The following is a 14,756-nucleotide window of genomic DNA, read 5'->3' as shown; positions in this document are numbered from 1 at the left end:
GAAAGAGACTGAAGTTAAGACAATTACATAATGGATCAGAATATAAAACAGAGAAAGGCAATCATTCTTGTTTTACAGAGGGGAGTGAAGCCAAAGGATGATATTCAAGCCATACTCTGTAAGCAGACTGAACTTTAAGAAGGTGAAATTGGTGGGTTAACAACATGAGCAAAGACAAAGACATGGGATGATCTGAGTATATTCAGGGAATGGCAAATTGTTTTGGCTGGAAGGGACAATATGCAAAGGGAATTGATATACTACACAGGGAGGTCGGGGTCACGCGGCACAGACTATTAAATGCCAAGCCAAGCAATCTATATTCATAGGCAATGGGAGTTACTGGAAATTCAGAGCAGGAGAGAAATATGATTAAGGTTGTACTTAGGCTGGGAAAGCTTGGAGGTGAGACTACAAGTTAGGAATTTATTGTAATCATCTAGGACTGAGATATAACGAAAATATAAACTAGTGGAAAGAATAGAAGAGGACTCATGCAAGATATATTACAGAGGTAGACCCTATCGGACTTTGAGTCATTGTGCAGTGGATAAGAGCAGAGGCTGTGGAGTCTCCTTGATTGGGTTCAAATTCCTGCTCCTCTCCTGACTGGCTAAGTGACCTCTGGCATTTTAACCTCTCAGTTTCTTCATCTGTAAAGTGAGAATATTAATAATTCCTACCTCATAAGGTCATTGTGAACATTTCAAATGAGATAATATTTGCAAAATGCTTACCTTAGTGCCTGGCACATACTAAGACTTAGTAAATGTAGCTATTATCACTATTATTATAAAATAGCAGAATTGTAGAAGAAACTTTAGAAGCAATCTACTAATACTTTAATCCAATCTACTAATATTACGTATGATACAAACATGGTTGAAAGAGTTTATGTCAATTTAATTTGGAAAGCATTTAGTAAGCTCCTATTATGTGCAAGCAACTTTCCCAAACTAATTAATTACAAATTTGAGTGGCATTATGCAAAGGAGTAAAAAATAATCCTCATTAAAAGAGGTGAGAGGGAATTCCCTGGCGGTCCAGTGGTTAGGACTCTGCACTTCCACTGCAGGGGGCACATGTTCAATCTCTGATCAGGGAACTAAGATCCCGCATGCCTCATGGCAAAAAAAAAGTGAGAGACTCACAGACCACTAACTGAAGGCAGAAAAAGGTAAGGCTTTGGACATCCAGGACTTTACAGGTATATCTGTGACTGGCCTCGATGCTGCTTAACATCTCTAAGGCTTAATGAAACGGGATGGAACACAAAAGAAAGTTTATAAATTAAACTAAAAGCCAATAGCAAGGGACCTTCCTGGTGGTTCAGTGGTTAAGACTCTGTGCTCCCAATGCAGGGCGCCTGGGTTCCATCACTGGTCACGAAACTAGAACCCGCATGTTGCAACTGAAGATGCGGTGTGCTGCAACTGAGACCTGGCGCAGCCAGATAAATAAATATTAAAAATAAAATACAATAAAAGCCAATAGCAAAATTTGGATTGGGACTTCCCTGGTGGTGCAGTGGATAGGACTCCATGCTCCCAATGCAGGGGGCTTGGGTTTGATCCCTGGTCAGGGAACTAGATCCCACATGCATGCTGCAACTAAGAGTTTGCACGCTACAACTAAGACCCAGTGCAACAAAATAAATAAATATTTTTTTTAAAAGAGGGCTCATGTCCTTTTAAAAAAAAAAAATTTGGATAAATGTTGAATCCCAGGTTAGTCCATTATACTTTTCTCTCAACTTCTGTATATTCTGGAAATTTTTCATAAAAGAAAAAATGTTAAGGCAATAAAATATTAAGATACTAAAATTAAAAATTAACACCTCTCACATTATATATAAAATTAACTCATATAGATCAATGACCTAAATACAAGGACTAAAAACATAAAACCCTTGGAAGAAAACAGAGATGTGAACCTTTGTGACCTTGGATTATGTAATAATTTCTTAGATATGTCACCAAAACACAAACAAGCGAAAAAAAAGATAAACTGAACATCATCAAAATTAAAAACTGTGGGGGCTTCCCTGGTGGTGCAGTGGTTGAGAGTCCTTCTGCCGATGCAGGGGACGCGGGTTCGTGCCCCGGTCCGGGAGGATCCCACATGCTGCAGAGCGGCTGGGCCCGTGAGCCATGGCCGCTGAGCCTGCGCATCCGGGGCCCGTGCTCCGCGATGGGAGAGGAGGCCGCGACAGTGAGAGGCCCGCGTACCGCAAAAAAAAAAAAAAAAAAAAAAAAAAAATTAAAAACTGTGGTTCTTCAAGGGACAACCCACAGAATGGGAGAAAATTTTTGCAAATAATATATCTGATAAGGAACTTATATCTGTAATATAAAGAACCCTTATAACTCAATAATAAAAAAGACAACTCAATTAAAAAATGGGCAAAGGATCTAAACAGTCATTTATCCAAAGATGATATACCATGGCCAGTAGGCACATAAAAAGACACTCAACACCATTAATCAGGGAAATGCAAGTCAAAACCACAGTAAGATACCACTTCACACACACTAGGAAGGCTAGAATCTAAAGGGTGGATCAAAAGGGTTGGAGAGGATGTAGAAACACCAGAACGCTCATACAATGAGGAGGGAATGTAAAATTGTTCAGCCACTTTGGAAAACCAGTCTGGCAGTTCCTCAAAAGGTTAAACATGGAGTTACCACACAACTTAGCAATATTATGTCCACACAAAAACTTGTACACAGATGTTCAAAACAACATTGTTCATAATAACTAAAAAAGTGGAAAAACTCAATAACCAACAACTGATGAATGGATAAATAAAATGCGGTATATCTATACAATGTGACATAATTCAGCAATAAAAAGAAATGAAGTACAGAAACATGCTACAACATAAATGAACCTTAAACATATGCTAAGTGAAAGAAGCCAGTCACATAGGGTAACATATTGTATGATTCCATTTATATAAAATGCCTGAAATAAGTAACTGTATAGAGACAGAAAGTGGTTGTCTAGTGCTGGCAGGGATGGGGTGGATTGGCATGAGATGACTAAAGGGTGTAGGGTTTCTTTTTGGGGTGATGAAATAATACCCATACCATATAAGCCCTCTGACAGGGTAGGAATTGTATTTTTGTGTCCTTGGTATGTAGCACATAGGACAGTGCCCAATAAAGATCTATTAATAAATTAAAGCTTCTGAAAAGGTCAATATTTAGTCTCCCAGACTCTAAGCGCTTCTTGGCAAGTACCACAAGGACCTCGGTCTCTTAGTAGTTGCTCTTTAGTAGCTGAAATACTTCAAACACCCCGAGTACAGAGTCCTGTCCTTTCCAAGTGCAGGGCTTACTATGTGCAGGCTTTTTAAAAGACTGTGTTCAATATACCTTTAACTTAGAAAATCAATCCTGTACTTGTACACACACATCTTTTACCTACTTTTACACATTGATTCTAATTCTTCAATGGCTTGTTCAGCCTCCTGAATTTCTTTGTAAATGACTGCAAGCGGTGCCAGCTCAGCATGCCGTTGACTCAAGGACCTCCGGTCTGCTTCACTCACAGAGATATGCTGCAAACAATGATCAAGTGTTTGGTACTCCTTACTCAGGTCCTCCATATATTTCTGTAGTGCTTTACGCTTCCAGAGCATCCTGGTATCTTGATGACAATATCTCCTGGACCAATTCTCACTTAACAGACAATGGAGAATGTGATTCCTGTTTCGTCTAAAAACCCACAGCCTTGTGTCAAGAGGTATCTGTGTAAGTTGATGAGAATGGAGATGGACATGGCACTGGTGGTGACCATTAAGACATGGATGTCTAAAAAGCCAAACAAACAGGTGACGATTCATTTCAGCATCTGAAACAAAATAAACACAACGTGAGACATATCAACTCCACAGATATAAAAGCTGGAAGGAGCCTCAAGAAATCTTGCTCAATTCACTGCCTCAGCCAGCTCCAAACACAGTCCCTAAATTCAATAACCCACAAAAAGAAAACGAATCTTCAAATCTGTGAATATAACAAAATAAATGAAGGTAGTGCTGTTTTCTACCCACTCAACATATGTAATTAACTAAGGCAAATGGGTAGGAGTGTAACTAATAAATATATCAATAGAATGGGTTAAATCAGCTATTTTCTAGAAAGTACCCAGAATGTAAAATTGAGTGTGTGAATAAGCTCTTGACAGGTATGAAATAATCATGCAAACTTTAGGTGGTTCACATATTAACAGATTTTTAAAGTTTGAAGGAAACATTACTTCCTTGTCTAATTCTTAGGTATCCAGATGCCCAAGGAAGTCAAGTAACTTAATCATGATTATTCATTCTGCCAGATAGAGACAGAGCTGAGGTGAACGCAGCTTGCCTGTTCAGACTTCAGTGCTCTTCATTGCCAACTATGCAATCACTCTTCGAAGGTGCTTCCCTTTTAGTTGAGATCCTAAAGGATGGAAAATTTACATATTAACAGACTAAGAAAGTAGAAAGTTTGGTAAAAAAAAAAGACAATGATGATAATTATATTCAATGAAAAACGCAGAATCAAAACAATATAATCTCAATTAGATTTACAAAATTTTCTACAGTATATGGAATACATGAGTTTATGGGGATATAACCACATCATAAGTTGAGGAAGAGCTTTATTTTGAAAAAAGAAAACTAAAACCATACCAAAATGTTAATAAGATGATCTGTAGTTGTGGGATTATAGATTCCTTTTGCTTCCTTTTTTTTTTCTACTTCTTTGTGTTTTCCAAGTTTCCTATACATTTAGTACATACTACTTTTACAATCAGGAAGAAAAATTACTTTAAAAAATTACATGTGGGCTTCCCTGGTGGCGCAGTGGTTGAGAATCCGCCTGCCGATGCAGGGGTCACGGGTTCGTGCCCTGGTCCGGGAAGATCCCACATGCCGCGGAGCAACTAAGCCCGTGAGCCATGGCCGCTAGGCCTGCGCGTCCGGAACCTGTGCTCCGCAACGGGAGAGGCCACAGCAGTGAGAGGCCCGCATACCGCAAAAAAATAAAAAAAATAAAAATAAAAAAAATAAAAATAAAAAATTACATGTTAGGTGAAATTAGTTATGTACAATAATTATCTTTCTTCCTTCTAACAGAGATAATCAAAAGAGCTAACAAACGTACACAATGGTTTTACTGAGTAAGACAGAGAAGATAAGTGTTCTAAGAAAAATACTTTGCCCCTAAAATCCTGAGGTTCAAAGTTGAAATAAGGGTCAAAATTGATCAGAATCAACCTTTATTGTCTCCAGTGTTCCTACTACGTTAGGTGTATTCATATATTAGCTCATTTGATCATTGTAAGTCTGCTAACTTGGATATTGTTATCTCCTAGGAAATAAAACATTCAGAATAGTCTCTAAAATATTCAGTTTGCAGGGTTGTACTAAGGAAATTTAACATACTGAATCACATTGAGAAAAGGACTGCGGGAAGCATGCACCAAGGCACAGTAGCCACAAATGTTACAGTCCTCCAGCAGGAGTTTCTGCATGTCTTCACATTGAGACAAGCTGGGACCTGGGACCCTTTGCTGCAGTGCTGCAATGCTTGCACCTGGACAAATGTTTCCTTAAGCAACAAAATGCAAAGAAACGATAAGGGGCTAAAAATAACTGTGTGCATGGGCAGTTGGGGCAAATTCTGGACAACTAGATAAAAGGAGACCAAAAAGCCCAACTGCCACCTCTGAAGAGCTGGCAGCAGAAGCAGGGGGTGGGGAGGAAATGCAGGGTACTGTGCATGCCCTCTGCACACAACACAGCCAAGGGGATGGGAAGACCACTTAAGCCACCCCTCTGCTGGATCCCTGGACACACCCCTACCCTCACCCCATGTAAGGAACCTGCTCACTCCCCTCTGCTGCAGCAGCAGGGGCCACAATATAGCCTTGCCTGAATTTCTTGTCTGGCCTCTGATCAATATCTATTGATTAAGGAGGCCAGGAACCCTGGTTGTAACAACATCTAGTCACAGAAAGTGTGTCCATTTGAAAAAGGACATAACAAAAAAAAATGGCAAAAAGATTTTTGTTAAAACGCCTCTAGCTAAATTTCCATTTTAGAAATAGTAGAAAAAGTAACTCTCAAGGTCATGAACCTCAATGTTGTAAATCCCAAGACGTTTACCTTCTAGGTTTATCTATACCTGAGAATAGTAAGCCTTCTCCATCACCCCGCCACAGTAACAGGATTAAAATGATACTCCAGGGGCTTTCCTGGTGGCGCAGTGGTTGAGAGTCCGCCTGCCAAGGCAGGGGACATGGGTTCAAGCCCTGGTCCGGGAAGATCCCACATGCCGCGGAGCAATTAAGCCCGTGCACCACAACTGCTGAGCCTGCGCTCTAGGGCCCGTGAGCCACAACTACTGAGCCCTCATGCCACAACTACTGAAGCCTGCGCGCCTGGAGCCCGTGATCTGCAACGAGAGAAGCCACGGCAATGAGAAGCCCGCGCACCACAACGAAGAGTAGCCTCCGCTGGCTGCAACTAGAGAAAGCCCGCGCGAAGCAACGAAGACCCAACGCAGTCAAAAATAAATAAAAATTAAAAATAAAATGATACTCTAGGAACAACTCTTAGCCTTGGCAAGTCAGAAGTGACACTAAGCCGGCACGAGAGCATCACGTGTAAGCCACACTAACTCGGTATATGGAGTGATCCCATAAGGAGACACCATGGGGGGAAAAAAAAAGCTGGAGAAGGAAAATAGACTTTTAAGACCAGAAAAGAGAAGTGAACTGTGAGCACGTTAAGAAAAAAAAAAAAAAAAGACAGAAAGGACGTTAGGTTTCCTTACGGAGGTCAGAACCTTCTGTGGTCCAGTACGTTTCAGCCCGACAGGCACCGGATCACTTTCACTGCCGGGTTCACCCCTTCCGGCTTAGCGCTTGATCCCGCCTCCTCCTCCGTCTCGACTCTTCTCCATTAGAGTAGTACTTGCGTGTGCCTAACAATAAGCTAATAGAGGAAACAAAAGAGAAAAATGGAAAAGCTAGAAAAATTCCCACGAAAGAGATGACCAGGCGATTTACTCATCCGGATTCTGAGCCCAGGGTGTAGGTTGCGATGGAAGGGGGAGGGGAGGTGCAGGGGCATTGGTGCAGCAGTGTTCAATGAACCACAAGTCCCGAGAGCTCCCACCCGGGAATCTTGGGAGTTGTAGTTTATCTCGGACGAACGCCTAGCTTCCAACCCCCTAGGCCAAGGTGGAGCTTTGGGTTTCAGGCAAGCCCAGAAGGGAGATTCTCTACAGTTCTGATTAAGAGATCAAGATATACAAGAATTTTCTTGTATGTAGAGCCACTAGAGCAGAGATTCCTGATTTTTTTAAATGAGGATCCCTTTTCATCTTTCAAAAATTTGCAGGATTCTGCATGTTAATACTTGTACTTTCAGCTTCCATTGCCTGAGAAGATACATAATGACTAACTGAGACTATAAAGTTGTATTTTTTTTAATCATAAGGAGGATCCAAAATATGAGAGGCTATATATAGCCACAACTTAGTGAATTTATAGCTGTTGTATACATAAACACAATTTTGGGGCTCAATTTAAGTTTGTAGCTTGTAAACCATCAGTTAAGTAAAGCATTAGAAATCCTAAAAAATAAATAATTCCAGGAAAATGCAAATATATATATTGCCTTACTTTTTTTTTTTTTTTTTTTTTTTGTGGTATGCGGGCCTCTCACTGTTGTGGCCTCTCCCATTGCGGAGCACAGGCTCCGGACGCGCAGGCTCAGCGGCCATGGCTCACGGGCCCAGCCGCTCCGCGGCATGTGGGATCTTCCCAGACCGGGGCACGAACCCGTGTCCCCTGCATCGGCAGGCGGATTCCCAACCGCTGCGCCACCAGGGAAGCCCTATTGCCTTACTTTGAATATTCAAGTAGGATACATTTACATTGGTGATCACATTTACAAGTCATTTGACCTCTGTGCCGTACTATTTCTTCCTGAAAAGCAGAGGCAACAAGAATTCCACATTACCAACTTCACAAGATATTTTCTTAGTTTATGACCACATATATAAAAAGGAGAATTAGGCATAAATGTAAATATCTAACATGTATTGCCTATTTCAAGGTATCTACTTCTACCAACTACATATTAGATACTAGTCTAAATGGCTTAAACCTATTAATTAATTTAATCTTTACAACAACCGTAAAATACCCATTTTGCAGAAGATAAAACTAAGGCACAGAGCGTTTAAGTAACTTGTCCATGGTAAAAGAACTAGTAAGTGATAGAGCTGAGATTCAATGAAGACAATCTGTTTTAATGATCTATGGCTCCTAAGCTCTGATACTGCCTCCCTCCTCCAGAAAAAAGAAAAGAAAACATTCAATCTTTCATGCAGTAAACATTGAGAACCAGTTATGTGTTAATCACTATTCTAGACATGAGACTTCAGCAATGAACAGAAAAGACAAAAATCTTTGCTCTCACGAATACCAAAGAACCCACATAAATCATTCTCCTAAATTATCCAACAAAATCCTTTAATTCTTTATTTTGATGTATGTATGCAGATATATAACTTAAGTAGTATATATAAAACTTCCTTCTTAAAAAATAAGCTTTAGTGCCATGGACTAATCCCTCCCAAATTCAGTATGTTTAAGCTAACCCCTAATATGACCCTACTGGAAATAGGGCCTTTAAGGTGATTAAGGTTAAATGAGGTCATATAGAGGGAACCCTAATCTGATAGGACTAGTGCCCTTACAGGAAGAGACCAGAGAGCTTATATAGTCTCTTTCTGCCCCCCTCTTGCCCTCAACAAGCGAAAAGAGGTCAGGGGGTGAGCACACAGCAAGATAGCAACCACCTACAAGCCAAGAGAAGAAGCCTCAGAATGAAACCTACCTTGCCAGCACCTTGATCTTGAACTTTCCAATCTCCAAAACTGTGAGAAATAAATTTCTGTTGTTTAAGCCACTCAGTATGGTACTTTGTTATGGCAGCCCAAGCAAAGACATTTACATATGTAAACATTTATTGAGATATACATGAAACGTTATATACTCTATGAATGTTATTTCTAAATTTAAAGAAAATCCCTAAAGACTATAAATATTGCTTCCTCCTCCATGTTTTTTTAAAGAAGGTAATGGGGTTATAATTATATTTATTCATCAAACTATTTCATTTAAAAAACGTATGTGGGACTTCACTCGTGGCGCAGTGGTTAAGAATCCGCCTGCCAATGCAGGGGACACGGGTTGGAGCCCCGGTCCGGGAAGACTGCACAGAACAGCTAAGCCCACAAGCCACATCTACTGAGCCCTCGTGCCACAACTACTGAAGCCCGTATGCCTAGAGCCCGTGCTCCGCAACAAGAGAAGCCACTGCAATGAGAAGTCCACACACGGCAAGGAAGAGTAGCCCCTGCACCCTACAACTAGAGAAAGCCCACATGCAACAACCAAGACCCAATGCAGCCAAAAATAAATAAATAATTAATTGATTTTTTTAAAAAGAAGTATGTGATGCATATTTAAAAGTCTGGTGGAGGGAATTCCCTGGTGGTCCAGTGGTTAGGACTTGGTGTGCTTACACTGCTGTGTCATGGGTTCAATCCCTGGTTGGGGAACTAAGATCCTACAAGCTGTGCAGTGCTGCCAAAAAAAAAAAAAAAGAAAAAAAAAAGAAAAGAAAAATCTGGGGGAATTATAGGTAATCTCTATTTTCCTTTTCACAGTACTATGAATTTCTTGAAATTTTGTGATGGGTATTGTAAACAAGAAAGCTATAAAAGAAAAAAGACATTCATGTTTGATTGAAAAGCTTTATGGAAGTTATTATTCTCGAATTGTTCTATGAAGTTAAACAACTTCTATTTGCAAGAAGTCTGATATATTACAGGATAAAAGTTTCCAGAAATAGTAAAAAAAGAGGTTAATTCAGTGGGGGAAAAAGAATTAGCATTTTGATTAAATTAGAAACAAGCACTACCATGTCTGAAATATTTCTCACAATAAAGTCAACTATGAATACTTTCTTGTTGAATGAATTTGTAATGGGCACTGACAATTTGTTATCTCCTTCTCAGAAACTAAATGACCTGTGTCCCCCTCCTCCAACTTGGAGCATGCTAACACAACAAAATACGTGGGGTCATTTTTCATCTCCATTTAGAGTAAATCAGTCCCAAACCCAAAGGGGTAGGGAATGGGGATTTTCACTTAACCTCCTCTCAGAGACCTCCGGATTCTTTTAAAGATTCTGGGGACACTCGCGTCTAGAGTACTAACAAGAGGTCGATTTGTGTCCTTCAGCAGAGATTTCACATCAGTAAACTGTCTGCTTAGGGCTTACCCCGAGAGAAATAGAACACCAGACTTTCCTCAGCCTTGAACATTCTTTGGGGACCTAGACAAGGGTGAGGGTAGAGATTGTTCCAGGCTAACCTGAAACTTTGGTCCTATCTGGGAAATTTTCAGTGGCACTGAAAGCCAACATAAAATCTCAGCACTCAAGCCATAACACATTGTTTCTTGGCACACTGTGAAGATGCACCTGGCTTTCTGATTCCCGGGAGTTTGGCTCTTGACCACATCTTGAGACATTTCACAATGGGAAGACTGGCAATGGCTTGGGATTTTAATCAGATATATTTTACTATAGAAAAAGTGAAAGCAGGTAGCAATTTAATACAAAATTCAAGCTCTCAATATGGTGGAAAAGTAGCAAAACAGAGTTTATTCTATTTGTATTCTTATAAACTATTTTTCCAGAGAGAAGCGAAATACGAAGAATGAAAAAAGAGCATTTCTTATTTTCACATGTTCGTACTGGTTCTCAAAATTTTCGGAGCTTGAAAAAAAATAAAGCTAACAAACACGCCACCTGCTGGCATTATTGAAACTAGATCGCAAGTTATTTTCAGAGTCAAGAGGTGTTCAAGGGGTCTTGAAATGTCAACTTAGGATGTATTTCTTTTACTCTAATAATAATAATAAAAGCGTAGATCCTGGAAGCTCATCTTTTACCCCATAAACTGGTATTAGCCTAGGTTGAGGTCAGCTTTGTTAAACAAGCTCATTTAGTGTTGTCTCCTACAACTTCTTGGTAATTTCATCTCTTCCATTTTTTTTTTTTTTTTTGCGGTATGCGGGCCTCTCACTGTCGTGGCCTCCCCCGTTGCGGAGCACAGGCTCCGGACGCGCAGGCCTAGCGGCCATGGCTCACGGGCTTAGTTGCTCCGCGGCATGTGGGATCTTCCCGGACCGGGGCACGAACCCGTGTCCCCTGCATCGGCAGGCGGATTCTTAACCACTGCGCCACCAGGGAAGCCCTCATCTCTTCCATTTTTCATCCTAAATTTCAGGCTAAATATTTTTCTTAAATTATTTCCTTCAGTTTTGAATTATACATTTGCAAATTTTCATTTCAATGAGTTTAGTTTTTCCATCTTTTTCTACTAACAGTAGTCTTCAAATACCCTTTATAAGCATTAAAGTACTTTCCAACTTAGAGCCAAATCTTCCCTTGAGGAATACAATGTAATCTATACTCTCTGTGTGTGTAGATATATATCTTTTTATTTTTTCCCTTTTTATTATGAAAAATTTCAAACATGTTCAAAAATGGAACAGTAAAATGACCCCTGTTCACTCATCATGAATTCTCAACATTATCAACTTCGTGTTTCACCTTTCCTCCTCCCTTTCTCTTCTCATCCTCACTGGATTAATTTGAAGCAAATACAAGACATCGTTGGGCTTCCCTGGTGGCGCAGTGGTTGAGAATCCGCCTGCCGATGCGGGGGTCACGGGTTCGTGCCCTGGTCCGGGAAGATCCCACATGCCGCGGAGCAACTAAGCCCGTGAGCCATGGCCGCTAGGCCTGCGTGTCCGGAGCCTGTGCTCCGCAATGGGAGAGGCCACAACAGTGAGAGGCCTGCATACCGCCAAAAAAAAAAAAAAAAAAAAAGACATCGTAACTCTTCGTCTGTAAATATTTTTGTATACATCTCCAGAAGATAAAGATTTTTAAAATATATGATCACCCCTAAAAATTAAAAATAGCTTCTCAATATTATCAAATATCTAGTCAGTATTTAAATTTCCCTGATTGTGCCAGATTTTTTGTCTTTTTCTTTTTTGGGGAGGGGGAGGCAGTTTGCTTGGTCATATCAAGATTCAAATAAGGTCCATACATTGCTATTTGTTGCTATATATAATACTTGGTCTGTTTTAATCTACAGGTTCCCCCCTCTTTTTAATTTTTTTAATTTGCAGTGTATTTGTTGAAGAGACCAGATCCTTTGCCTTGAGGAGTTTCACACAGTCTAGATTTTTCTAGACTTGTGTTGTGGTGTTTATCATGTTCCTTTGTTTCCTGTATTTCCTATAAACTGGTCTGGAAGCTTGAACAGAGTCATATTTACTTGTTTTTTTTTTCAAAATTAATTCATAGGTGGGTTAGATACTTACAAAGGAAGATGCAAAATATTTAGTTGTGTCTTTTTAAAATACTAGAAGCTCTTGATTGCCTAGATCCATTATTCCATTAGAAGTTGCAAAATGGTGATATTTTATCATTCTGAATTTATTTATTTATTTATTTATTTGGTTGTGCCGGGACTTAGTCGCGGCTCGCAGGCTCCTTAGTTGCGGCATGCGAACTCTTAGTTGCGGCATGCGTGTGGGATCTGGTTCCCTGACTGAGGATCAAACCTGGGCTCCCTGCATTGGGAGCGTGGAGTCTTTTTTTTTTTTTTTCCTTGCGGTACGCGGTCCTCTCACCGTTGTGGCCTCTCCCGTTGCGGAGCACAGGCTCCGGATGCGCAGGCCCAGCAGCCATGGCTCACGAGCCCAGCCGCTCCGCGGCATGTGGGATCCTCCCGGACCGGGACACGAACCCGCGTCCCCCGCATCTGCAGACGGACTCTCAACCACTGAGCCACCAGGGAAGCCCGGGAGCGTGGAGTCTTAACCACTGCGCCACGAGGGAAGTCCCCTGACATCATTTATTATTTGGAATCTCTATAAAGAGAAACTTTTCCTCATCAACTATTTGCTGCCCTTGCTTTGAAATTTTTAAAAGAAAAAATTAAAACTTTGCCAAAGTTGAGAGGTGATCAAATTCAAAAGTTTGCTTTCTGAACAATTTCCAGGATTTCCAAATTCTATTTCAATCTTATCTTTTTTTGCACTTTAGTAGTATGGCAATTCTCAAATCCCCAAAGCTCTGAAAAACCTTGTTTTCAATGCAAATATCAAAAAATCTCTGAAAACTGAAGGGTTTCTGGTAACTTATTTGATGGCCAAATCTGCCCTAACCCAAACCCAGTTTGGCAGGCATACCAACTGAGACTGAAGTGAGGCTATTTATATCTGTATTTATCTCACTTGGAATAAATATTCATAAATTTTACTGAAGAAATATTTATTCATGGGGAGAGGGATAAACTAGGAATTTAGAATTAACATGTACACACTACTGTATATAAAATAGATAACCAACAAGGACCTACTGTATAGCACAGGAAACTATATTCAATATTTTCTAATAACCTACAAAGGGAAAAGAATCTGAAAAAGAATACATATGTCTGAATCACTTTGCTGTACACCAGAAAGTAACACAACATTGTAAATCAACTATATTTCAATAAAAAATAAAATTTAATTTGATTTAATTTAAAAAAGAAATATTTGTTTGTTAGATTACAGGATGCTGCTCCAGATTCTGCTGAAAGTGTTATAATGTACGGTATATGCATTTCCTTTCTAAATCCAAAGTATCCTGAAGTCTGAAAACATCTGGTCCAAGTATTTCGGGTAAAGAACTGTGAACTGAAACAATACTACAGTAGTTAACATTCACTGAGTACTTATTCTTTACCAGGTAGTGCTCTAAATTTTTAACATTTAACTAACTCACTCAGTCTTCCCAACAACACTACGAATTGCTGAGGCACAGCACGGCTAGGTGACTTGCTCAAGACTGTGCCCAACAGACAGATCAAGAGTGGCCAAAGGAATTTGAACCAAAAAGGCTGGGCTGCACTGTGACCTTGATTCTGCTGCCCGTATTCTCTCATTAACTTGCACATCGTTCTCTCAGCTCTCCACGATCTGACTCCAATCTAGCTAGCCTCTTTTCTTCTCTCATGATATCCTCCAAGAACCTCAAGTTTCAGCTCAACCAGATAACTCCTTATTTCCACCAAAACACATCTTCAAACTTGTTTTTTTTTTTGTTCATATTGCTAAAAGATAGTTTTTAAAGGTAAGATTATGACTTTTGTATAAATATGAAATATACAACTGCCAGTTTTTAAATTAATTATTAATTAATGAGGGATGTTATAATTTGTTAAACAAAATCTAAAGAGAAAACATAAATACACCATAAGGAATGCTGAAATGAATTTGTTTAAAAGATGAAAAACTGGTCAGTACACGAAAGACATAACCACTTGCACCGCAGTTATACAAATTTGCATTTCAAGGGAAAAGAATCATGTGCACGGCGGTGGCGCAGCGGTTAAGAATCCGCCTGCCAATGCAGGGGACAAGGGTTCGAGCCCTGTTCCGGGAAGATCCCACATGCCGAGGAGCAACTAAACCCGAGTGCCACAACTACTTAGCCTGCGCTCTAAAGCCTGCGAGCCACATCCACTGAAGCCCACGCGCCTAGAGCCTGTGCTAGGCAACAAGAGAAGCCACCGCAATGAGAAGCCCACGCACCGTAACAAAGAGTAGCCCCT

The 14,756-nt window shown here is 40.2% G+C and overlaps 1 protein-coding gene across 4 annotated transcripts in view; it reads right to left on the bottom strand.

Annotated features, from left to right (window-relative positions):
• MTRF1 (mitochondrial translation release factor 1) overlaps positions 1–14,756 on the bottom strand; it is a 64,271-nt gene that overhangs the window by 39,446 nt on the left and 10,069 nt on the right. The window contains exons 1-4 of one of the 4 annotated variants that reach the window (XM_059041745.2): positions 6,828–7,075; positions 4,679–4,769; positions 4,371–4,445; positions 3,430–3,855 (exon numbers count right to left, since the gene is read on the bottom strand). In XM_059041745.2, coding sequence (XP_058897728.1) covers positions 3,430–3,847 — 418 coding nt within the window. In that variant the 5' untranslated portion in view covers positions 3,848–3,855; positions 4,371–4,445; positions 4,679–4,769; positions 6,828–7,075. Of the gene's footprint in view, positions 1–3,429; positions 3,856–4,370; positions 4,446–4,678; positions 4,770–6,827; positions 7,076–14,756 lie in introns of those variants that run through there. The other 3 variants (XM_067017006.1, XM_067017005.1, XM_067017004.1) reach the window with 3 other exon arrangements.

Source organism: Kogia breviceps, chromosome 16, assembly GCF_026419965.1.
Source record: "Kogia breviceps isolate mKogBre1 chromosome 16, mKogBre1 haplotype 1, whole genome shotgun sequence".
Classification (NCBI taxonomy): Eukaryota; Metazoa; Chordata; class Mammalia; order Artiodactyla; family Physeteridae; genus Kogia; species Kogia breviceps.
The sequence above is the reverse complement of the archived record's forward strand: the minus strand, read 5'-3'. Positions and strand labels throughout refer to the sequence as shown.